Source organism: Schistocerca nitens, chromosome 2, assembly GCF_023898315.1.
Source record: "Schistocerca nitens isolate TAMUIC-IGC-003100 chromosome 2, iqSchNite1.1, whole genome shotgun sequence".
In the NCBI taxonomy this organism is placed as follows: Eukaryota; Metazoa; Arthropoda; class Insecta; order Orthoptera; family Acrididae; genus Schistocerca; species Schistocerca nitens.
This window is the reverse complement of record NC_064615.1, coordinates 909,669,535-909,696,535: the sequence shown is the minus strand read 5'-3', so window position 1 is coordinate 909,696,535 and position 27,001 is coordinate 909,669,535. Positions and strand designations below refer to the sequence as shown.

General features: G+C 42.9%; 1 protein-coding gene across 1 annotated transcript in view; it reads right to left on the bottom strand.

Moving 5' to 3' along the window:
* The window catches only part of LOC126235439 (pyrokinin-1 receptor-like), a 437,397-nt gene that overhangs the window by 273,252 nt on the left and 137,144 nt on the right, over positions 1-27,001 (bottom strand). The window contains exon 6 of the mRNA XM_049944162.1: positions 23,212-23,254. Coding sequence (XP_049800119.1) covers positions 23,212-23,254 — 43 coding nt within the window. The remainder of the gene's footprint in view (positions 1-23,211; positions 23,255-27,001) is intronic.

The window sequence follows — 27,001 nt, the reverse complement described above, 5'->3', positions numbered from 1 at the left end:
TAGAATTTTGGAACACGTATTACGTTCGAGTATAATGACTTTTCTGGAGACTAGAAATCTACTCTGTAGGAATCAGCATGGGTTTCGAAAAGGTCGTGTGAAACCCAGCTCGCGCTATTCGTCCACGAGACTCAGAGGGCCACAGACATGGGTTCACTGGTAGATGCCGTGTTTCTTGACTTCCGCAAGGCGTTCGATACAGTTCCCCACAGTCGTTTAATGAACAAATTAACATCATATGGACTATCAGACCAATTGTGTGATTGGATTGAAGAGTTCCTAGATAACAGAACGCAGCATGTCATTCTCAATGGAGTGAAGTCTTCCGAAGTAAGAGTGATTTCAGGTGTGCCGCAGGGGAGTGTCGTAGGACCGTTGCTATTCACGATATACATAAACGACCTTGTGGATGACATCGGAAGTTCACTGAGGCTTTTTGCGGATGATGCTGTGGTATATGGAGAGGTTGTAACAATGGAAAATTGTACTGAAATGCAGGAGGATCTGCAGCGAATTGACGCATGGTGCAGGGAATGGCAATTGAATCTCAATGTAAACAAGTGAAATGTGCTGCGAATACATAGAAAGCAAGATCCCTTATCATTTAGCTAAAAAATAGCTTGTCAGCAACTGGAAGCAGTTAATGCCATAAATTATCTGGGAGTACGCATTAGGAGTGATTTAAAATGGAATGATCATATAAAGTTGATCGTTGGTAAAGCAGATGCCAGACAGATTCATTGGAAGAATCCTAAGGAAATGCAATCCAAAAGCAAAGGAAGTAGGTTACAGTACGCTTGTTCGCCCGCTGCTTGAATACTGCTCAGCAGTGCGGGATCCGTACCAGATAGGGTTGATAGAGGAGATAGAGAGGATCCAGCGGAGAGCAGCGCGCTTCGTTACAGGATCATTTAGTAATCGCGAAAGTGTTACGGAGATGATAGATAAACTCCAGTGGAAGACTCTGCAAGAGAGACGCTCAGTAGCTCGGTACGGGCTTTTGTTGAAGTTTCGAGAACATACCTTCACCGAAGAGTCAATCAGTATATTGCTCCCTCCTACATATATTTCGCGAAGAGACCGTGAGGATAAAATCAGAGAGATTAGAGCCCACAGAGAGGCATACCGACAATCCTTTCCATGAACAATACGAGACTGGAACAGAAGGGAGAACCGATAGAGGTACTCAAGGTACCTTCCGCCACACACCGTCAGGTGGCTTGCGTAGTATGGATGTGGATGTAGATGTAGATATATGCAACATTTTGTCCCCATTTGCGGAGGACATTTTCAAGGGTGTCGTAGCTTCTTTGAGTGTCCGAGTCACACCGTGACTCGTTTTTTCGTATTTCCGCGCAGCGGCGCAGTAAACGGAATTTCGCTGCAGCCGCGGTGTGAAATGGACACTCAGAAGCAACTATCCCCCTTGAAAATGTCCTCCGCAAATGGTGGCAAAACGTTGGATTTAAATGAAAAGTCCAGTCGACCACAGCATAATATCGCTGACGATTTTATTAACTGTGACATTTCCGACGATGAAAGTTTACATATGAAACTTCCTGGCAGATTAAAACGGTGTGCCCGACCGAGACTCGAACTCGGGACCTTTGCCTTTCGCGGCCTTTCGAGTCTCGGTCGGGCACACCGTTTTAATCTGCCAGGAAGTTTCATATCAGCGCACACTCCGCTGCAGAGTGAAAATCTCATTCTGAAAGTTTACATATCTCGTTCCTGTTAGACGCTGCTCCAGTGAGGCTCTACATTGTACCGTTATTTCAGGTATAGTGTGTAGAGACAAGCACAGCTTTTGACAGTAATACAATATTTTTAATACAGTTTCTTCGCCACATCTTAAATGCATGTAACGATTTTTCGACTTGTACCATTGATCATAAGGCGGTTTGCGTGTCGTTACTCATGTTTTAGTCGATGCAGCACTTGGCGTAGAGTCATTCGTATAATCAGTAGTTGTCATGCCTCCGAGTCCTCCAGGACGGCTTCTTGCACTCGAATGCAGTTTAAAAAAAATACCCGATACCATTTGTTGTTGACGCAGTGTCCGGAAAGAAAGGAAATTGTAACGAATAGCTTAGGACTGGTTGAGTGCGACTGATAACGTTGGAAGATAGAGCAACCAGTCAACTTCATGCATTGAACGAAATTTTTTACGAAGAAAATGTTAATTCATGCTCAAAAGAAACCTCATGCTTTCGTCGGTTTCAAGTTTGGAAACAGACGCCACTTTAGCAAGTTTCGATAACATGATTCGCGCAGACAGCTTCTTAAACGAACTGACCGTCTTCCATTCCTCAATTTCAAGTGAAAAGGAATGTTTTTACGAGTGAAACTTCTGCTTTTAACTACAAGACAATAACTTAACAGTAATAAAAGAATAATTTATTCCTCTCAATTCAGTAGAATGAGTAACCCAAACAGATCTTCCTTTATTACTCCTTCCTGGACGGCGGATAAAGTGAGAAACTCAATAAATATTCACAACAACAGTCACAGTTTAGTTCTAAGTAATTAGTTTCTTCCTTATCCTTTCGCAGGTGAAATTATTCAGGCGAATTTAGAACCAATGAAAATGGTACATTTCAAAATCCATTTCATAATTCCGCCAACTGCTATTCATAATATGGCCGAGCAAGCGAGCTTCTCACACAGGACTGCCCAGTTCAGCATACGTGCCTATTGTAAAGTTAAGGTTTTTCTGCGTTATGTGGTGTGAATTAACTTTTAAAGACTAATATAGAGATGATTTAATGGTTTTATTAAAAATTTTTGAAAATGAAACGTATTTTAAACTTATACTACAAGAATAGATAAAGGAACCAGTTAATATAACAAACAGGAACATAAGCGTTATGTATGATAATATTTGTAGGTACATGTACTTTGTACAGATTCTATTCGAATTGGTTCTTGCTCTTGTTCTCCTAGCCTTTAGTCATCGAGTGAAATGGAAATAGTACAGTGGAAACACTCGTTTAGCGAAACAATTTATCCTACATAAATTAATGTAAAATACGGCATGCGTTCCATGCAGAAAAAGTACTAAAAGTGTTATCTGATTCATACCATTTAACAAAGAAAATTATACATACAGCATTATGTACTTTATTATGCACGATATGTAACTAATTCTTTTCTTTTTCTGTTTCTGCCGACGCTTCAACACCTGCCGAAAATGCGACACAGCATTATCGTCAAATAAATTTCTAGCGCGCGTAGCCACTGCTTTATTGGGGGTGATGATTTTCAATGTACAATGCAGCCGATTCCCATGTCTTCAGCATTTCTCTTACTGCGCCAGTAGACTGCTGCTTTGCTGTTACCGCCTCCTCCTCTGTAGAACTCCTTTCCACAATTTCGTGCTATGACACACACTGCAACACCATAAGGTCTTCGGTGGGCCTTTCTAGGCTGTTTTCTTCCACAGGCTCATCGACATCATTGTTATCTACATCTGGTTCCATTCTCTTGGCCAAAGACACAATCTCATTGACTACAGGCTCGACAGGTACATACTCAAACGCTTCTGAGTCACATTAGACAACGCACTCCAGCCAAAACTTCTTTCAGGCAGAAGTAAGAATTCTCTTGGTAACCCCTTCCTACGCCTTTTCGATCATCTTGGCTCAGGCAAGGAAGTCGAAGTGATATTTCAAAACTCTCAGAGTGAGATTAATAGCTTCAGTCAGCTCAAAGCAATGTTTTAGTGTAGAGCTTCTTAAAGATAGAAATAATCTGCTGGTCCTTAGGCTGCAATAACGGAGTGGTGTTAGGATGCAGAAATTTGATCTTTATGAATTGAAATTCTTCAAGGAGGTAGTCTCGTAAGCCTAGAGAATGGACAGGAGCGTTGTCCATAACAAGTAAGACAGGGTGTGGCAGATTCATTTCAAGCTTTTTCACCGAAGGACAAAACACTTCATTGATCGAACCACAAAAAAAGATCACGTGTCACCAAAGCCTTGTTGTTGGACCTCCTCATTAGATATAACTTTCTCTTCTTGACTTAACATTTCTCGAAGGCTCGTGGAATTTCTGTATGGTAAACGAGCAACAGTTTAATTTTCAAATCGCCGTTTGGATTGGCACAGAATAGCAGCGTGAGACGGTCTTTCATTGGATTGCGACAGGGCTACACCTTCTCCTCTGCTGTTTTAAAGGTACACTTCGGCATCTTTTTAGAGGATAGACCGTCTCGTCACAATTAAAAACCGGTTTCGGCTGGTAACCCTCAGAATCTACGAGCATCTTGAAGTTGCTGATGAAGTTCTCTGCTGCCTTTGTGTCAGAGCTGGCTGCTTCGCCGTGCCAGACAACGCTGTGGATGCTGGTTCTTCTCTTAAACTTCTCGAACCACCCACGGCTTCCCTTAAACACTTCTTCGGCAGCTGATGATCCTGGCGTCTTCTTGACGAGGTCGGCGGAAATCGTTATCGCATTCTCACAACTAATGTTCTCGTTAACAGTGTCGCTTTGCAGTTGCTTTTCATTTATCCATATAAAGACCAACCTTTCGACATCGTCCAGAATACGAAACCGTTGATTAGATACTCTTGTCATTATACAAGCCTGCTAAATCAGGAACGCTCACACCGCGTTCGCATTTTTCAATGATTTTGCATTTCATTTCTAAGGTCATTTTATTTCTCTTATGGTCGTCTTCTTGCGCCTTTATCCTCGAGGACATTTCGGCGAAGGTTATTAAAATTTTTACCCAAAAAATCACTGTAAATACAGGTTTAGAAAAATGTATGATCACAAGATGTACTAAGATGATAGCAGAAAGAGCGCTAAACCCAGACTACAATACGTGCTAAAGACATTGTCATTCGCTTTGCGAAACATCGCTCGTCAAGCGAGTCATTTGTTATGGGAGGTGCTCGTTAAGTGAGGTTCCATTCTAATGGAATGGGAAGGAGTCTCGGGAAAAGAGAAGCACTATAGTAAAACAGAGATAAAACAACTGAAAATCTGAAAGATTACTTAAATGCAATCTAAGGTATGAAAGAATCTAATTTCTCGTCTAGGAGATATTGATGACATTTTCCCGGGTGACTTTATGCACATAGGTTCGTTTAGCATATTCTTTCAGAAACTGGAAGTTTAAAACAATTGTTTGCATAATATTATACTATAGGAGTTTCCATTTACCACCCTTTAAAATAGTACGTGCACTTACCTGGTTGTTCTACGGAGGTAAAATAAAATGTGAATAAGCTTAGAAAACTGCAAATTCCATTAGTGATAAGAAGCTCCATACGTAATGGCACCCAGGACATTGAAGGTGACTGCGTTAAATCAAAGAGAACGTGCATACTGCCTTCAGAACAGGTGACGGTGATAAGGCACAGAGGTGACATCTCGGACCTCAGCCCTTAACGACACTCAGATTTTTTACGAAAAACCACCTTACCAACAAATATTGTACTATTACAGTCAAAATATCTTGAAAATTTACAGTGCTAGGGAGAGACAGATGGAACTGCAATACAATTTGTACGGATGAGGGAATGAGGTTGCAGCACGGTGCAGTCCGTGGCAGTAGTTACACGCATGTTGCCCCTGCACCAGCTATCTGTCAACAGATCACAGACGTAGCTTCAGCAACTTCGCCTTGCCTGTCATACCGTTTGAAGTGGAGATATTTGCCATATACGGTCACATTAAATTGCAGCACAATACACCATGAAGCGTGATAGAATAATTTACTGTCGTTCTACGACCGATCACAGAATAGCCGTGTACATTAAGACACGTTCAAGGCTCTGAATATTTTATCTTGCCGACGTTGGCAACACATTCGGAGACATTCACCAGGAAAGCGTGAGGGACTAGTCTGAAGGAAGGGCGAAACTGACATTCGCTTTAATATTCGTAACGGTACCATTGCGAGGGTGGAACGTGACTGGCACGAAGCGAGGCCATACCAGTCTCGATGCTAGAGAACTGAGAAGCCTGTTTTGAAGTAGAGGTTACGACTAAAAGTAAAATTGCGAATTGTATATTCTGCGCAAAATTTTGAAGTAACTCTTTCGAAACCCCGTCTTTTTCCTCCATTGCGACACAGAAGTGTGAAATTTGGCTCAAAGGCGCCTACTATCTTCCTCTATTATGGTGCAAAACCGTCGCTTCCTGTCACTCTAGACCTCGGCGACGCATAAAACCGGAAGAAAGACCAGGACTCAGTAGTTCATGTTCATTGGGTTAATGATGTCACATTGGCACCAAATTTCACCACAACTATGCCCAACGCCACCGTGGGCGTGTCATATGTCCCCTTCCGCCATTCCACCTTACATACATCTCACCCCATCGATGGAGTTCAGAACTGTATTGGAATCACGCGGTTTTCCTATTGGCGGCTGCCAAAAACATATCAAACACACCAGCGGTCAGAAGTGACATGAGAAGGCCTAATGAGGTTTTCATCTACACACATTTCGCGTTCGAAAAGTTTACAGTGCGGTGAGATACCCCATCGATGCTCTTGAAAACATTTGTCACTGCTGACATCTTCGCCCTCCCCGCTCCCAGATCGATTCCACCATCATTACCTGAAGGCATGTGGGTTTACAGCCCCACTGACGTGATCTGACTTCTTTGGTGTGTAATGCAACAGCTTTCTTTGCTCACAGGTACAGGGTGGAAACACCAGGGACCGTTCGAAATCATTCAGTAAAATTTGAAGGTAATCTGAAGTAGAAAATGGTGTCTACATTTTTCACCCCTGCTGTTTCGCACCGTCCTGTCTTTTGACCACGACAGGGGGGAGGAGCGGGAGGGGGGGGGGGAGTGCGACGCTGACAGAATCAAAAATAAAAAGGCAAAGACGAACAGTACAGTTGGCAACAGCCTTGGTGCCACCCGTGCACCTCCGGGAAAACGTTAAAAATGTACCTGTAGAGAAACAACCTTTCACCGATTCCTGCAGGCAAACAGCCCCTTGACACCCCCAAGCGAGTGGCGCCAAGCTGCTGCTCTAGAGCCTGCTTGAGGGTATACAGTATCTGAGTGGTGCTGAAGGAGTTGTGTGTCTACAGGCTCCAGTAATCGATCACGTCTCTGTACATGTATACTTTTAAACTGCTCAACACAGGTGCCTGGTTGGCACCGAGGGTGTTCCCAAAATGGGTGGAATTACAGGGTTAGATGGACCATTTGCCATTTTTTCACGCACGTGTCGATGTCGCGCCACAGAAGGGCTGATAAGGCAGGAAAATACTTTGCTGCTTCGGATCTCATCTGATGGGTTTGAATGGTCCCTAGTGGCTGCATCCCGTACATCAAAGAAAAAAAATTGCGATTTTGCATAACTCCGAAGGGTCAGATCACGTTCAGTGGCGTTGCAGACCAATGATGTCCTTAGAGAAGGGTCGAATCTTTCGTGGGTGTCAACAGTGACAAAGGTTTTCTAAAACGCAGCACCATAAACTGTCGTTTACGACCACCAAACATGTGTAATGTACGCCCTTTTATGCCGTCGCCATCTGAGGCCTCTCGTGTTGAATCTAGGCGGCAGGGCGTCTTAAACGTTTTCCTAGGCCATACAGAAGGAAACCGAATGATTTCAACACTGGACGTCGCACTTCTGAATTCCATCGCCGAGTTGTCGAGAGAAAGGGCAAGAAGCGGGTAAGGGGGAGGGATCATGACGACCTTCCCATCGTGCGACACGTCCACGGTGGCATTGAGCAGAATACTGGTGAAATTTGGTGCCAATGTGACATCATTAACATAGTTGAAAACTCACATGAACTTCTGAGCTCTGGTATCGTTTCCCATTTGTCGACATCTTAGTGTCTGAAACGTCGCCGATCCCGAGCATCACGTAGCAGGGAGCCACGTTTTCGCATCAAGGCATAGGCAGGTTGTAGGCACCTTTCAGGCGAATTTAGCACTTCCGCGTCGCAATGGGGGAAGATGGAACAGTTTCAAAAAAGTGACTCCTTAATTCTCTTGCGCATTGTAGAGAAAAGGCACAATGCGGTTGTCAAGAGTTGAACTGAAGTTAACGCAAATACGTTTATTTCATCGTCACAATCGCAACAGCTAAGTGTAATGGAAACGATCTGGCAACAGTTTTGAAGGAAACTGCAGCTTCCGGCTGTTCTTCGAGCGAACACATCTGGCCATGGCGCCTGATGCGAGTAGGAGGTGGGGGGCTGGGTGATGGTGGTGAGGGGCATCTGTTTGCCCAGAGAAGCTGTCCGACACTTCGCAGCAAAGATGTGTTAGTTTTTCGTCGAAGGAGCCGTTATAGAACAGGCGCCACTCTTACCCACATCCTCGAGAGGAGAGAGAAATTTCCGATAAACGGAGGAACTCTGGGAAGAGAGTATGGCCTGATACTTACAAGTAAACCTACCCAAGTGATACACATCGATTTTGATCGGCTCTGAATATGTTGTAGAATAGTGGAAAATAAGACACTATGTTTAATATTTTTGAATGAATACCACTGAAACGATGACAGACATAAAAAACTTCAATTAAGTGTAATACGATTTTTAATGTACGTTGCAACGGTGCACCCATACTTGTTGAAAAATAATTATTTTTTTCAAAATCCTGTCCCCGACACCATTTTATTCTTCATTTCGACATTTGTGTAATAGCAAAACGTACAGAATCGTTAGTACATATTTAATCACATATAATGAAATGCTATTTAAAAGATCCAATGTCAGAAATAAGCTAGAAATTTCTCTATATTGCCGTACACATACCTGATGTGTGTCTGCTTCAGTATCAATTATCAGGCTGGATCGTCTTCCCAGATAAATATATTTTACATGTATATTCTACTACACACACACACACACACACACACACACACACACACACACACACACACACACACATATATATATATATATATATATATATATATATATATATATATATATATATATTGCGTTTTTTTGTTTTCAAGTTGTAACGTTTTCAGATTTAACTGTATTTCATTTGAAATTGTTTGCACATTGTTGATATAACGTTGTATTAAATCTGTACAACAACAAGGAACCACAGAATAGTTCGCGTCAAAAAAATACTGTGTGGGAGGGGATTTTTTTTAAAAAAATGACGTTTTAGACCAATATGGGTGCACCATTGTAAAGTACATTAAAAACTACAGAGATTTTATTTGAAGTTTTCTTATGTCTGCTACCGTTTCAACGGTATTCATTTAGGAATAAAAACTCAATTTTTTTTTCAAGGAATGTTTCACCGACTTAACGGCCGTGTGGACATGTATAAAAATGTACAGTATGTGTCTCTTTCTTTGCTCTGCACTACAACGTACCCAAAGCCCACCAAAATAGTAGTGTATCCATTGGGTAGGTTTACTTGTGACGGTTCTCAATTAGTAAGGCAGTTTGTGATCTGAAGTAACAAGAAGTTTGACAAGAAAAAAGAAAAAGACTCCTACTAAAGGAAGATGTATCTTCATTCCTCCTCCTCCTCCTCCTCCTCCTCCTCCTCCTTCTTCTTCTTCTTCTTCTTCTGAGAAATGCAGATAGCATGAATATTTTGTAAAAGGGTGGAAGATGTAGTTGTCTGATGCTGGCGGACTCTGATTAGCTCAGCTGAAAAAAATGCGGAGAGTGCAATACAGACGCCAGCTTGCTAAACCCACTGAATTGGATCTCACTCTAGGGTGCGCTCTAATAGAGGAAGGGCGCGCTCTAGGTACTCCATAGGATCGGATGAGTACAGCCGAAGTTGAGTAAAAATACTATGGAAGAGCAATAAGACATTTGTGTAAGTACGACGACTTTTAAATGTAGGTAGTCTGCTGCCATTAATTTAACTGTTTAATATTTCGACGTTTTCTGTCAATATATGAAAATAAATTTATTTAAATATCAACCAATGTGTACTGTGTCTGTCGGCAAGACAGTATCCTCATACATTGTCGCAATGTGTATTAAACTACTTGCAGCTGACTATATATTCAGTGACGAAGGTTCGTTCCTTGCTTTGACTTTGACAAGAACAACATCAGCGCTTACGTTTTCCTTTATAGGTAGCAAATCCTAGTGGCGACCCTCTTATACCATATCTAATTTGTTTACATTATATACGCGAGTTACCAGTTGATTTGCAAACAGAGCTTCGTTTACTATTTAATTTAAGATGCTGTGGGACAGTGTGGAAGTAAATGGAGGTACTACCTGTAACGCCGCTACCCTTTGGATGCAAAAATGAAAAATATAAATCTAGTCCTCACACCCCAATACAAGCCCCAAGACCAAGATCCAAATTTCGTAAAAAGAAAAACAAAGTCCTTCTGTATTAACATTGCATGACCAGTAGCAAGTAGTCTGAAAAGAAAGTAATATAAAAAGATATAGAAAGGAATCTTGGTAGCAAGGTAACTTAATGTTTTGAAAAAGAATAAAAAATAAATAGAATCCATTGGTTTCAAGATAAAATAATAGTAGATCGCAAAATAGTAGACTTGTAGATCACGGAGTATAACAAGTGACCTCAAAGAATACTCCTTGTGAGTACTCTTTGAGGACACTGCGAAATACAGAAGCTAAAGTTGTACATTGTTAATGTGCTTCTGGTGCTTGCCTTGTCATCTCGTAACTGAACTTTTGCGCTCGTACGTAATATTGGTAGGCGATACGAGATGGTTTGTTAAATTCTGAACATTTGCGAACTGCTGAAAATGAGTAAAAACTGAAAGGGGTAAATCAGCAACTTTGAAAATATCTTTGAAGTAATTCAAGCTAGCAAAATAACCGAATATATTGTCTTGATTATTATCAACGGAAGACTTGACTTAGACCCAAAGCGACAGACAATGAATAGTTCAATAGTAAGTGATGAATAGTGTAAACTGTGGGGAATATACCTTAACAGAGTTAAAGTAAATAGCGTAATCTGGATCTTGCTGTAAACTCTTTGGCGCCGGCCGCGGTGGTCTAGCGGTTCTAGGCGCGCAGTCGGGAACCGCGCGACTGCTACGGTCGCAGGTTCGAATCCTGCCTCGGGCATGGATGTGTGTGATGTCCTTAGGTTAGTTAGGTTTAAGTAGTTCTAAGTTCTAGGGGACTGATGACCTAAGCTGTTAAGTCCCATAGTGCTCAGAGCCATTTAATTTTAATTTTTTAAACTCTTTGGCTGAATTTACGTAACTAAGTCCACCCATCTGAAAGAAAGATTACTTCTTTAAGACAATGCTAGGATGTGCATAGACTAGAATAAACCAACATAATGTGAATTTACAGTGTTTGACATATCTTTCAACTCATTTAATATTACGTGCTCATGAAACATTTATCTGTACGACAACATAGATTATCAACAGAGCGCAGCATTCATAGATATTCTTTGGCGCTCTAGAGAGTTATCGTACTGATTCAGACTTTTTAGCTCACGTGAATTGCAAACTTTTATAGATAAATTCTGGATGTATAGAGACTGTAATTATGATTAGGGCAATAATTTCAGTTTGTATGCATCTCCGTGTAGCTAAGCTCGTACACGTCGGGGAGCAAATATTCATCTGAGTAAGGCGGTACAATTAACACGCACTCGGCGTAAATACAATGCAGCAAGACAATTCTTTTTTGTGACTTTCCTCACAAACATGCTACTGCGAGCTAGCCGGAGCCTGAGCATCATTTATTAACAGTCAATCAATATAAAAAGGGGAAGTTGCATACCCTAAGAAAGGAACTGACACTGAGAAAGCCAGTGCATAATCAGCTCCCACATACACATAACCAATGACAAGAAAATGACTTAATGGGAGAAATAAAGTCTCATGATTGGCCAGTTTGAAGCGTGTTTCTTGGCAGAGCGAGAAGGAGAGTTCTGGTCAGCAGGAACAACCACTTAGTTAGCTGATCTGGAAAGAGAAAGACGAGTTGAAGACCGAGGACGAAAGCGTAAGATATAGGCTGTGACTTAAGCCATTTTGACAATCAGAGCTGTTGAGTTTGCATACTAATCTGCGATTTCGTTGAGATACTTAGTACATTAATTTTTGTAATAGTTACAGTGACTAAATGTATCAGTTATTCAGTTTACAAATATCTTCTGCTACACCCCTGACAATTTATTCCATTGAGCTAAGTGTATAAAACGGTAGCGTGATGAGCATCTAAATTATAAATGTATTTCATTTTCAGTTTATGGTCCTATTCTGAGATGTATTTCGATACGGACCTTGCAAAAAAATCTAGTACGATTAGTTCAGGTTTCCCAGCAGTTTATCCCACAGTCACACCGCGAGAGCCGATTTATTTACTGCTAGTGAGATAAGTGTGTATTTGTACTTACGTATTGCTATTGGTGCACATTCGATTGCTTGTGGTGCAAGTGCGAGGTTCTACTTACTGTAATGATTGCTTCTGAACCACACATGTCGCTGTGGAAATCCCATACACCACTGTCGCTGCTGTATCTAATATTCGACTTATAGCAAAGAAAAAAGTTATTTCACATTACATCACAGACTACTCGATATGACAGCTAACAGTCTACGTTCCTAATGATAAAACTCTGCTACTGATGCACAGTGGCATGCACACTAGGAGAAACGCCAGACTTCTGCGAGACAGCTAACATTATACATTCACAGAGCCGAACCGTGGACGAGGCGATTTCGTTCACTTGTCAGAGAGGCGCATCACAAAACAAAGTATAAATACAAACGCGCTTTCTATGCAAATACACAGTTAATTTCATGCTGTTATATGAAACCTCTATAAACATGTCAGTCTGTAGTAGTTGATGACGTCATGCAAAAAAAATGCGTGTTAGAGGGACTTTGGGCTTGAAAGACGTGTCTCTTACCGTAGGCGTGGGACTGCTGCAGGCCTGGGGTCCCGTGGTCCACCGTGAAAGTACGGGGTGACCTCTCCAACAAGCAAACGACAATGCCCAGACCACACAGCATTCGGGAACACTCTACGCACTGGGTGGCGTGCCAGCAAGTCCAGGCAGCTAACACTGATCTCTCGCAGGAAACACATACAGAACAGTACTTCAGACATCGAACACCAACAACAAGTTAATTTACATTCATCATTCGAGTTCATACACAGCACGCTTGACTGCGTTTCGGGGAAAAATTGCAAATGCGTCTGTTTTAACATTCAGGATCAACATGCAATTTTAGCGGTGCACTTACATAGTCACATGCACCAATAAATATTCCACAAAACATAACACTCAGAATCATTAGATACAGTCACTACAAAAAACTGGCCACAGATCAGCTGTGGTCAAAGCCCAGTAGGCCGTACATTACGTCGTAACACATTCTAAATGACGCTCCGTGCATCCTGCACTACGACTGCACTAATCTGCAAAATATTTCGATCGTTTTTCTTTTTTCAGCCACTCAAAAGAATTTCAGGAATATGAAGAAAATTAATGTATGAAGCACCAGATGCATATTCATATTTCGACATGTCACAATATCCTTTATTAACTGTGCTAAGAGTTTTGGAGTATTAATTTTGTATGTATGGACAATTTAACATTAAAATGCCTGACGATGGAGGATTAATCTTCCAAACCAGTAGCATTATTAAGGAAAGACATTGTGGCTGAGTTAGAACGTTATTTACTGCACGAAAAACGCTGTCGCAATATTCTGCATATCTCCACAGTCAGAGTTTGGTTGCAACGGAGTTCATAATTTGAAGACCATGCTTGGAAATGTTCAAAGATTAAAGCCAGCATTATTATAACCTACAAAGGTTGCCGGAAACACAGTAGGTATCCCCATAACATTTTACGTGTACTTTAGATATCTGTCAAACATAATCACTCTGTCGCACTCAACTATACATCATTGTCAAACAGAATTAAAATTTTTGGTCGAAATACGAAAAGAAATTATACTAACTTATCTGAAGAAAAGAAACAGTTTACGGTATCGAAAAGTAAATGACCACGCCCAAAGACGGCTACATTTTGGTGAATGTATTGTTAAAGGTGACATGGCTCAGCGATTACTTTTCGGGCAACCTTGTAGAGGTGAAAAATTTACATGAATAGTAATGAATATAGCAATAAATACTCTCAAAGTACGTAACTACATTTGACAGCAATGTCATCTACGTTATCTCTGCTGAAACGTAAATGCTGGTGGCATAATTTACCGCATATAAAGCAAATAATCATTGAATTCGTGGGCAGCATTCAAGTTCAGCCATTGTATATTAGAAGACGTCTCAGCAGGTGAATATGACTGATGAACTCATTGTTGGGTAACACGCTTTGTTACTGTAGAAGATGCCAGCGGAAGGGACAGTTTCCTATAATACCCTTAAAAGTCGTAAATCGATGAAATAATTCTTGAAAATCTTAAAAAATAATGATTTTCGAGAAAAGAGTGTTTCGGAATTGTTTATTCTACTTTTTAATGGTGGCCGCCCATGATAAACAAAAGATATACTCGTATGTTTGTGGATGATTCGTGTCTATTAGCGCCGACGTTCTTGCACAGAGTCCTAATCAAAGAACTGCTAACCAAAACCTGTCCTCGAATCTCTCAGTGGTTCCCCACATTCCCGATATTCGCACAGTTCATCTAACGGTTAATAATGTTTTCAAAACTCGATACACAGAAACCTGTTTACACACAAAGTGGAGGCCGCTACAAATGGGAATGCAATAGGAATAATGAATCTATAAAACACATCTGATACAACGTATAATCCGTGTCCGATATCACCCTGAAAGAAGTATAAGATTCACGAAAAAGTGTAGAAAAAGAAAGAAAGACCACTGGCCCAGACAACGTCAATGCTGAACTTTGTGGAAAAGTGGTGACACACTGCTGAAATGGCAAAAGTTATATACTCTGCCAAAAATAAAAGAAAGAAAAAATAGGACACCCTTTAAGAGTTTGCCAACAAACTCAGAATTTATTATAAAACAATAAATATGAACTACATGAAAGGATTACATTTACAGATCAGCAGCGCAAGCCGTTCCGAGATACCAGATGCAGAGCCATGTTGAAACACCTATAATAGTACACAGTGTAGTCTCCACAAGTGGCAATGCAGGCATGCTACCAATCATACACATGGCAAATACTGGCTTGGGATATGTTTTCACACATCTGCTCGCGCTGCTCGCTTAGCCCTGAAAGATGTGAGTGTGTGGTCAAGTTGCACAGGTCACTTGTTGCACACATGTTCGATTGGATTACATTGTGCAATTGTGCTGGCGAGATGAGCTGCTCCACGTCCTACAGATCATTTAAATTTTCATGGTCAGGGGGGATGAGCGTTATTCTGATCGAACGCCACACCAACTTCCTATTGCTAGAACGGCAGAAGAACTAGTCTAGCAGCATGCTGCGCCTATGTTGCACTGGCCATCATTCCCTCCACAAACAACAGTAGCGAACGGGAGTTGCAGCATATCAATACGCAGAGCATAAGACCATGGCAGGTGTGGGACCAGTATGTCTCAGACGAAATCACCGTTTGGGACTGATTACTAGTTCTATATTGGACGCATGAGTGACTTTCATTTGGATGCAAGCAGAAGCTGCTTTCATCGCTGAAGACGGTGGCATGCCATTTCACCTTCTGTGGCACCAATCGAGCACTGCAAGTCGATGCTGTAGTGTGGGTAGAAGATGGGCTAGAGCTGTCGTCGCACTAGTTAACAACTAGTTCGCAACAGTTCATGTTTGTAGTTGTCAATGTCACACTTAAGATATCCGTATAGAATTAGAATCTGAGGAGATCTGGCAACACTGGAGAGCGCGCTCGATCTCTTCTAGCCTTATTACTCACTTGGTTTTATATACATTGTGAAGCAGCAGGATCTACCACTGCTGCTCTTACCATATGACAGTCTTTGAGGGCGTCTGTGCTATGTGGACGCCAAAAACTTCATTACCGAGTATGAAAATACTCAGGTGTCTACTGTGGCCAGCATCAGACCACAACTGACGTATCCCGTCCAAGTTGTGCGGCAGTTCTTCGAAACGACCATCCCGCTAGTTGAAAGGCCACAATTTGACCCATCTAAAACTTAACGAAGTTGGCTGTAGGAAGTAAGAGTTCTTCTCTGTGGCACAGTGCCTGCTTCCTCTACACACCTACACTCTACTGACCCTTATGGCCACGTGCGTTCGTTTCCAAAGGGTAGACACAGATGGCGCACTGATACCTATGCCACTACGCTATCTGCTGGTCTGCTGGCGGATGACATTTAAACCAGTGCCTCTACTATCCCTCAGGTGGCATATTCTGCCATCAGATCAAAATAGATAATATTTTTCAGTGTGTTCTAATTTTCTTGACAGCAGTCTGTAACAAACATGTGCGGCAGAGGAGCGTCCTCAAAGAACAGATACTTGCTGAAATTGCATCGGCGCGCAAGACAGGGAACAGAATGGACTCAAACAATTATGGACGGAGTAAGTTCACTGAACACAGGATATAAGCTGTATGACAAAGCATTACAACGCATCAAGAAAAATTACGGAGGTCCTCTTGAACGAAGAACGAACTGCTTTCCACAAAGATCCGTCATGTAGCGACACTGTATTCAGCACACACAAATGATCGAGAAGCATCGATAACTTAATTTAGAAACACACTTTGTATTCACTGATTACACAAAACCTGTCGACAGACTTATAATAAAAAGCTGCAGGGAATATTTTTCTGACAGTAAAATTCCAGTCCATATCAAAGAAACTATAATTAATATGTACAGATGCACCGTCGCTCTAATAGACAGCAACGACGACGAGTTCTATAAACCGATAATAGTATACCTAATTGTTGGACGAGGCTATAGCCTGTCCCCTGTTTTGATCACTTTACATTTTGACAGTATCTTTCGAGCATGACATGTAGAAGAACCTACTGGATTCAGCAAAATCAACAGAAGAAAATGATTACACTTTCATTCGTTGATGACTAAGAAGTTTTAGCAGCCTCAGAAGAAGCGTTCGTCGATAAATAAAATTTCTGAAAGCTGTAGTTGCAAAATAACGACACGAAAAATGTGGAGGGAAACATTGCTTTCGATACAAAAAACTGATATCGATAATCTGAGAAAATAGCAGGTCACTCAAATCACATACTCGATTCTTATGTTGTCGTATAAGCATGGGTGAAATAATGAACATAGTGTTGCAATTTTCTCCAAATTGTATAGAACAATAAGGAGGGCGCTGGAAACATAGGCAATAATAGAAACACAAAAAAAGTTCTACAAAACAATGGATGGCCCAGTTCACATATATGCTTACAAAGCAGAGATCAGTCTCAGATTCTAGCTACAGCAATGACTTACGAGCGGTTAAGGTCTGCTCCCAAGCATACATGAGAAACGAAGATAGGAGAAAAGAACTAAATATATATTCTATATGGGTCTAGAGTCTTTGACTAGTTATAAAAACAGTCAGGGTCTCGGGTCCGACCCTAGCTGTTGCTTAATTTTTGTAATTGAAATCGTCAGCAATAACGGCCGAACTCTTCCGTCATATGGAGCCACCCTCGTTCCGCCAAAAGCCCGGTGAAAGAGGGCGTAAGAGCGGGCAGAAGGGTTCGGTGCACTCTCTTGCTTTTGGGTTGGGAAACTGTCCCCTAAAAGGCAGAAAAATCAGCAACGATTATGCAGAAATCAATAAAACCACTTGACATGTGCCCTGTTATTGAGAAAATGTCATTAAGGTCTCTCGACCGGATAAAGATTTCGGATTAGTCCCACGTGGATCTCCGGCAAGATATTACCAAGTGGGAGGTAACTATAAGACAATAGTTGAATAAACTACAAAAGGGCAACATTCTATGATTCGCAGCGTGGAATGTTACCAGAGTGAATGTGGTAGGGAAGCTAGAAAACCTGAAAAGGAAAATGCAAAGGCTCGATCCTAGTTGGGGGACAGTAAAGTAAAGTGGAACGAAGGATTACTGGCCAGACGAATACAGAATGATATCACCAGCAGCAGAAAATGATATAACGGGAATAGAATTTGTCATGAATAGGAAGGTAACGTAGAAAGTGCTAGGATTAACCTCATCAGAATCTACAGCAAACCAAAACCAATTATATTTCACATATATATACTGCCGTTACAAGCAGAGGATGAAATTATAGAAAGAGTATACGAGGATATTGAGCGGGTAACTCATTATGTTAAAAAGAGACAGAGACAGACAGAGACAGAGACAGAGAGAGAGAGAGAGAGACCGAACTCCTCATCCAGGCCATGAAAGCCCAAGGGATGTCGACCGTCCGCCATGTCATCCCTGGCGGTGTCATACAGATGCGGTATGAAGAAAAGAGCATGTGGTCAGCACACAGTTCTTCCGGCCGCTTTACTGACTTTACAGACAGTGGAGTCATTACTTCTCATTCAAGTATGTCCTCAGTTGGCATCAGAGGCTGAGAGCTATCCTTCCACCAAGGAAAAATTCTTGCCTGTACCGGGAATCTAATCAGGATTCTTCCATGACAATAATCTTACTGACCACACAGCTGTCGAGGCAGTATGTAAGGGGATGCAATATATTAATAATCATGGGAGATTGAAACGCTGTGGTTGGTGAAGGAAATGAAAACGGTGTTAAGGAATACTACGGACACCGTAGTAGGAATGAGAGAAAAGAAACTAATAGACTTCTGCAGTACAACTGGCTATAGCACATACACTGTTCAAAAATCACGAGGGGAGGGGGAGGGGGTATACTTAGAAAAAGCCTGGAGAGTAGGGAATCTTCCAGCTGGAAGACATCATGGCGAGACAGGCAATCAGAAATCAATTATTTGATTTTAAGGCGTGTCCAGGAGCAAGTATAGATTCAAGCAACAGAAAATTAGCTACGATTAAGAGTAGGTGTAAGTTTAAGAGGATGGTCAGCAAGAATGAAAACGGAAAACTTGGAATACAGGCGTACTAAGAAATGATGAGAGATAGTTCTGGTATTGCCCTTGATATGGGAAGCAAGGCTTTAAGAAGTCAAGACACGTTCATAGTAGTTTTCATCCTAGAAAAAGCGTTCGATAGTGTAAAATTGTACAAAATGTTAATGTTTAGAAAAAAGGTGCATACAATAGGTAAAGACAAGTAATATATAATACGTCGAAGAACCTAAGACTGGAAGGTGACGAACGAAATGCTAGGATTAAACAGGGTGAGACACAGATGCAGTCTTTCTCCTCTACTGTTCAATCTGTGCATCGAAGAGGTAACGACCGAAGTAAAATAGTTTCAGAAGTGCGATTACAATCCATGGTGCAAGTATATCAACGATGAGATTCGGTGATGACTCTGCTATCCTCAATAAAAGCGGGGAAGAAAAACAGGACGTACTGAATTTAATGAATAGTCTACTGACGTAGAATTTGGACTGAGCATAAGTCGAAGAAAAGAGAAAGTAACGAGGAGTATCAGAAATGAGATTTGTGATAAACGTAACATGAAAACTGACGAGCAGGGAAGCAACGAGGATATAAATGGCAGACCAGCAAAGATGGTATTTCTGGCCAAGTTAAGTCTACTATTGTCAAAAATAGTACTTAATTTGAGAAATAAATTTCTGGGAATGTGCGTTTGGAGCACACCATTGTATGGAAGTGAATCATGGGCAGAGGCAAAACTAAAAACAGTATTGAAGCGTTTGAGATGTGCTTTGTCAGAATGATGGAGATCAGTTGGACCGATAAGATAAGAGGCGAGGATGTCCTCTTCAGAATAGGCAGGGAGAGGATCACACGAGAAACAACGACAAAAATAAAGGAGAAGGTGATAGGACATAAGGAAATAACGTCCATGGTATGATGTAGAGGGTAAAAACTGTACAGAAAGATAGAGATTATGTAGTGGTCTGTTAAGGCAGCCAGTCCACAGTGAAGTAGCCGAAAGGGCACGCGTCAACTCACGCCGACTGGCGCGAAGTCTGGAACAGGATTCGTAATGAATGTGATAAAGAAAAGAACGTAGCTACTAGAACACTTAACTTTTATATCGTCCTTTGGTATACAGCATTCTTGAGGATACAAGTGAGACTCTATCTTGAGGTACATGCAACGTTACCAATGGTTAATGGCGCCTTGCTAGGTCGTAGCCATTAACACGCGGGTCCGACATGTACTAATGGACCGCGGCAGATTTAAGCTACCACCTAGCAAGTGTGGTGTCTGGCGGTGACACCCCAGATTAGAATACATTCAACAAATAGTTGAGGACGTATGGTGCAAGTGCTACTCTTAGCGAAGGAGAGCACATAGGAGGTCGACGACCAGTAACAGAAGTGAGACCCCAAAAAAGGGTCAAAGATGATGGATATCGAAATACATGGCTCACACATGTATTAAATATTTAAGAAAATTGGGCAGCAGGATTCGCTCTACGTTATATTACTTTGTAAAAACGCAGTGTGGGACGCCATGGAAAGAGGTGGACTGATGAAGCGAACAGGTCAGGCGACGTAACGTCTGAAGAAAATGAAAAATAAAAAGAAAAACATTTTTGATACCAAATTTCGCGTATGGAAAGGAAACTTAGATCGTAAGAAAATCAAACATATCACTCATATAAAGAGCCGCAATACGTTTTCTGCAACATGGAGCTGATTTATAGGAGACCATGAGTAAAAATATGGTACAAACAAAATATTTGGAAGTATCTCTAAACGAAAGAGTAGTAGCTAATCTTCGACCTAATTGGGAAAAAACATATATTTGAAGATTGACGTACTGCCTAAGATATAGTACGATTATAATGCAAAAGAAAGAAAGAACTATATACAAGATGGAAAGTTTTATGAAACCACAAGAGTAAATAGCCTTGTATGTTTGAAGGTATGGTAAAAAAGTAATGAACCAAATCTGAATAATTTCAGTTTACTTCTCCTGAATGATATCTACATCAAACAATGAATCATCTGTAATGGTGCAAAAATCCCCATTGTTGCACATTTGTTCTCTAGATGTTGTTCTATCGTTGGACTAAATTAGTATTTCAATCAACATGTTCACTGGCTGTCAACTTATTTAGTACCTATTTATTGCAATAGAGTCCACCCTGATAGCTGAGTGGTCAGTGTAACAGAGTGCCGTCCTATGGGCCCGGCTTCGGTTCCCGGCTGGATCGCAGATTTTCTCCGCTCAGGGACTGGGTTTTGTTTTGTCGTCATCATCTTTTCATACCCATGCGGAGCGCAGGTCGCCCAATGTGGCGTCGAATGTAATGAGACCCGCACCAAGGCGGCCGGACCTGCCCCACAAGCGGCCTACCGGCCAATGACGCCAAACGCTCATTTCCATTCCATTGCAATGGAAATGAGGAAAGCGATTATGGGGATAATGAATTACGGTAAAACTTTAAGAGGACAAGATTCAGTCTACTGTTTGGAGAAACTTTGGCTGCAATGACTACTGAAAATCTCGTACAATTTCGAAAAATGCAGACACACTGAACTTATTTGCATGATACGTCGCATCACGTACAGTAACTGAAAAATAAATTATATTAGTTAGCGTGGGAAATGAAATACTCAGAAAGAGGAAGTGCTGCTAAGGATTCTCACTGATGGTAATAATACTGGATTTGCGAAGTATAAGAAATGCAAAGCAAACTCATGGAAAGTTTGTCGCTTAAGGAAATTTCGTAATAACCTTTAGCTGTCAGCAGAAACATCTATCTCAATGGATTCGTCTCTTTAATATTGAAAAATAAAAAGTTTCAGCATATTTAAAGTGTGTACCATTAGATACTGTGTAGGTTGTAGGTACCAGAGCAGACTCAATGGAAGAGGTAATGGCAGCATACTTTTATCAGGACCTAGGATTAGAATCTTTTTCGAATCCTTTTCACTCGTCCCAAAGGGATCTGAAGCAAAACATATGAATTCTCTGTGTTTTTCTATCATTATCGCCCTTCGTGACGAGAAAATAATGTCACATAAGCCCCCATATTATTCTCGAAACGCGTACGCGACGTTTTGTCAGGCTACACGAACACTGATGGTGTAGTAACTTCCAAGTCTGTGATCCCAAGGGCGTGGCCACATTCAAGCAGCGGAATGCTTCCTTCAGTATCTACGCTGGAAGTCGCTGTTAGCTGCCCACTGCAAGAAGGCGTTTCCGCCCTGACACTGTGGCCATCATCAGGAGCCTCCCCGACGAGAGGGAAACCTTCAACCTCCACACAGTCGTCTACGGGGTTATCATCGCCACTGGGCAGAGACACGAACGGTTCCGCATCGGAAGTGGGATCGCTGGTGACGTCGCCGGAAGCGACCGGCGAAACAGTCTGCGTTTCGGCCGCCGCGGTAGCGCTCTCGTCGGCGGCCAGCACGCGGTAAGGGACCTCGTAAAAGTCGTCGGCGCGCATTTCGTTCCTGCAGCGCTGGCAGAGCAGCCTGAACTCGTTGGCCGCCACCGCCTCCCTGAGGTTGCGCTTGGCCACCTCCAGCAGCGCCCTCCTGTCGCGCGGGGGGAACGCCTCCTCGTCGGCCCCCCGCCTCGATCCGCAGAAGTTGGGGGCCGTGGCCGACCTGCGCAGTCCGTACTCGAGCTCGTTCGCGCTGCTGGTCCCCTCGCTCTGCGGCTCGCTGCGGGGTTTCCTGGGGACGACCCCCTGCGCGCCTGGCGCGCTCCCGCCCTTGGAACTGTCCGACGAGTCCGACGTCTGCTTGCTGAGCCTGTCGGTCCGCCTGCACCTCTGTATGGCGCACCTCTCCTCGCGGAATATTTCGATATCTTCGAGCCTGGCGACAGACTCTCTGGCAGACAGGTAGGGGGGTTCAACCTGCGCCGCGCACTGCACCTGCGACGAAGAGTATCTGTCGGATGCGTCGCTGTCACATACGGTGACGAAGGTCTCGTCATCCCGGCCAGAAGCTACCCCGTGGCCCACTGAGGCTAGTCCAGAATAGTAGCTGGCCGTCCTCAGAGAACCGAGCGAGCTGTGTGGGGGCTGGTGCTGATGGCGTACGTGGTGGGGGCCGTAGTGGTAGCTCCCCATCGGAGGCAACACGTCCCGGTAACCCGAGGAGAAGTCGCGTCCGCGCTGGAGGAACTCGACCGCAGGGTCGCCGTCGACGGTGATGGGGCGACGGCAGGTGGGGTCCGGCACCTGCTTCTGGCAGGGCTTCCGGAAGGACACGACGAGGGGCCGTCGGCTGAGGTCGCTGCTGGTGTTGCTGGACCTGCCGGACAGCACGGAGTAGCAACGCCACCTACCTTCCCGGTTCCGCCGGCGACCCAGGTATCGTGCCAGTGTGTCCTGGAACACCACAATACATCCGTGCTGGTCATCATTCCAACACTATTTCCGGACAGACATGTGGTAACGAAAACTTTACATCTTATCAGAACAGCCATAGTGGGTGTAACAAAAAGATAGAGCCAAAGTTATATGCATGTGCATCTGCAAATAATATGTTTACGTGTTAGAAATGTTTATAACTCTTTTCTCTTTCCTAGCTTTTTCATGATGGAGTCATTTATTTTTTTTTAATTTCAACATGTGTATTAAAAAGAGGAAGTAATGTCATTCTGAGGAAAATAAAAAGTAAAAAAAATCGACCAAGTAAAATGTTTTTAGCGTTCCATACCTAAATCGGTAAGAATGGAACTTTAACACGACCTCCGATGTAGGTATCAAGTTGGAATTTGTGTCAAGTACTAAGGTCTATGGTCACTTGCCGGGGTTAAAGAATTAAATTTTCAAAGTCAGTTCAATCAAAAGATTTGGCCCTCTCTAAATACCACTTTTTCTCAGGTGCGGCTAGCGGTAAGTTGAAATTTATGTCAAACACTAAGGTCCACAAGCGTTTGCAATGTAAATAATTTGGCCATATATGTTAAGCATATATCACAAACTCACTCATTGAAACCTGTCTACATATATGTCGGTTGTGTTGGTCTTAGCAGCAAAGCGCGTGCTGGAAACTGGATCGATTCTTAGTCGGACAACGAACGTTTCAGTCTCTGTTTTGACCTAAGCTGTACCTCTGAACAATGTCAGGAGTCGTTAGAAACATGTGGTTGGATCTCACGCTAAGCTGGATGTCCCTGGGTGTCCAGTTGCAAAACTGAGATCGATTAGGAACACACAAGTCCCCAGAGGTCCGTCCAGTATAAAAACTTGCACCAATCAGCCACACGGAATTACACTACTGGCCATTAAAATTGCTGCGCCACCAAGATGACGTGTTACAGACGTGAAATTTAACCGACAGGAAGACAATGCTGTGATATGCAAATGATTAGATTTTCAGAGCACTCACACAAGGTTGGCGCCGGTGGCGACACATACAACGTGCTGACATAAGGGAAGTTTCCAACCGATTTCTCATACACAAACAGCAGTTGACCGGCGTTGCCTGGTGAAACGTTGTTGTGATGCCTCGTGTAAGGAGGAGAAATGCGTACCATCACGTTTCCGACTTTGATATAGGTCGGATTGTAGCCTGTCGCGATTGCGGTTTATCGTATCCCGACATTGCTGCTCGTGTTGGTCGAGATACAATGACTGTTAACAGAATATGGAATTGGTGGCTTCAGGAGGGTAATACGGAACGCCGTGCTGGATCCCAACAGACAGGAGCGCCTGCGATGGTGTACTCAACGACGAACCTGGGTGCACGAATGGCAAAACGTCATTTTTTGGATTAATCAAGGTTCTGTTTACGGCATCATGATGCTCGCATCCGTGTTTGGCGACATTGCGGTGAACGCACATTGGTAGTATGTATTCGCCATCACCATACTGGCGTATTACCCGGCGTGATGGTATGGGATGCCATTGGTTATACCTCTCGGTCACCTCTTGTTGGCATTGACGGCACTTTGAACAGTGGACTTTACATTTCAGATGTATTACGACCTGTGGCTCCACCCTTCATTCGATCCCTACGTTTCAGCAGGATAATGCACGACCGCATGTTGCACGTCCTGTACGGGCCTTTCTGGATACAGAAAATGTTCGACTGCTGCCCTTGTCAACACATTCTCCAGATCTCTCACCAATTGAAAACGTGTGGTCAATGGTGGCCGAGCATATGGCTCGTCACAATACGCCAGTCACTACTCCTGATGAACTGTGGTATCGTGTTGAAGCTGCATGGGCAGCTGTACCTGTACACGCCATCCAAGCTCTGTTTGACTCAGTGCCCAGGCGTATCAAGGCCGTTATTACGGCTAGAGGTGGTTGTTCTGGGTACTGATTTCTCAGGATCTATGCACCCAAATTGCGTGAAAATGTAATCATATGTCAGTTCTAGTATAATATATTTGTCCAATGAATACCCGTTTATCATCTGCATTTCTACTTGGTGTAGCAATTTTAATGGCCAGTATTGTATTATTGTTATGTACACTGAGCAGCCAGAACATTACGACCGCCTATCCAATAGCCGGTATGTCCAATATGTCCACCTTTGGCACGGAAACAGCTTCCACGCATGGTGGCATGGAAACAGTAAGTCCTTGGTAGGTCGCTGGAGGAAGTTGGCACCACATCTGCGCGCACAAGACACCTAATTCTCGTAAATTCCGGGGAGAGGGGCGAGGAGCCCTTACGCCAAGTTCAGTCGCATCCCAGAAGTGTTCTATCTGATTTTAACATGTCGCATTAGCTTGTTAAAAAATGCCACTGCCGCCGGCAAACATGGTCGTCATCAAGATGTGTATGTGGTATGCAACCAGTGTATGATACTCCTTAGCCTTCTTGGTGCTTGCACGAGCACAACTGGACCCGTGGATACCCATGTGATTGTTTCCCAGAGCATAATTGAGCCGCGCCAGCTGGCCTCTGTCCCACAGCACAGCTGGCAAGGAACTTTCTCGAAGACGACGGATTCGCGCTCTACAATCGTCATGATGAAGAATGTATTGGGATTCATCAAACCATGCAACGCTCTGCCACTGCGCCAGCGTCCAGTGCCGATGATCGCGTGCCCATTTCAGTCGTAGTTGCCGATGCCGTAATGTTAACATTGGCATATGCATGGGTCTCTAGCTGCGGACACCCACCGGTAGGAGTGCTCCGTGCACTGTGTGTTCAGACAGGCTTGTTCTCTGCTAGAATTAAAAGTCTGATGTTAGTTCCGCCACAGTTCGCCGCCTGCCCTGTTTTACGACTCTACCCAGCCTACGACGTCCGACATTTGTAATGAGGGGTGACAGCTCATCCCCACGACGCCTGGAAGTGGTTTCACCTTGGTGCTGAAGACACTCACCGTAGCTCTCCTCAAACACCCGACAAGTCGTACACTTTCTGAAATTATCATGCCGAACCTCCGGGTCATGACAGTCCATTCTCGGTCAGACTAAGATAGATAGCGCTCCTTCGCCATTCTAGACACGAACAGCACGCTCACTAACACTACATGCGACGTGCGTGTGTCTGACTAGCAGTCATTCCTCGTCAGGTGGCGCTGCTATCGCCTGTACGGGTTTGTATTGATAGTGGATCGGTGGTCATAATGTTCTGGCTGATCAGTGTGCATACATGATTAAGTTTGCACGAATCTTCAGAGCGCGAGCCCTGTACACACCTGTTCGGTTTTAACTTTGATTATGATAAAGATACAAAGAACAAGAGAGCAAAATTTCGGGGTGTCTGCGGAACAACAAAAACAACATTAGACAAAAAGAAACTAAAGATAAGCAACTGAAATTCTATAAAATACCAACTGCTCCATATCTGGTCCCAAAACTTAGGCTTGGATGGCAAATAAGGAAGGCATAAATCTAAGAGTGATGTCAGAAACGAAATTCCTCACTTAAATTAAAAAATAGATTAAGAAACGAAGGTATTAGGAACGAGATGAAAATGTTCCCAGTAACACAAAGAAATCAACACATATCTTATATGAAAAGTTGTAAATGCCTTCTTAATTACATCTGAATAATTCCAGTCAGATTGTAAATAAGTTTCAGTGACAGATTAATGGCAAGATGTGGACAAATGCCCCGGCTTATACATTCTGTGGACCTAAATCCACTGTAAGTTATATTCTTGACT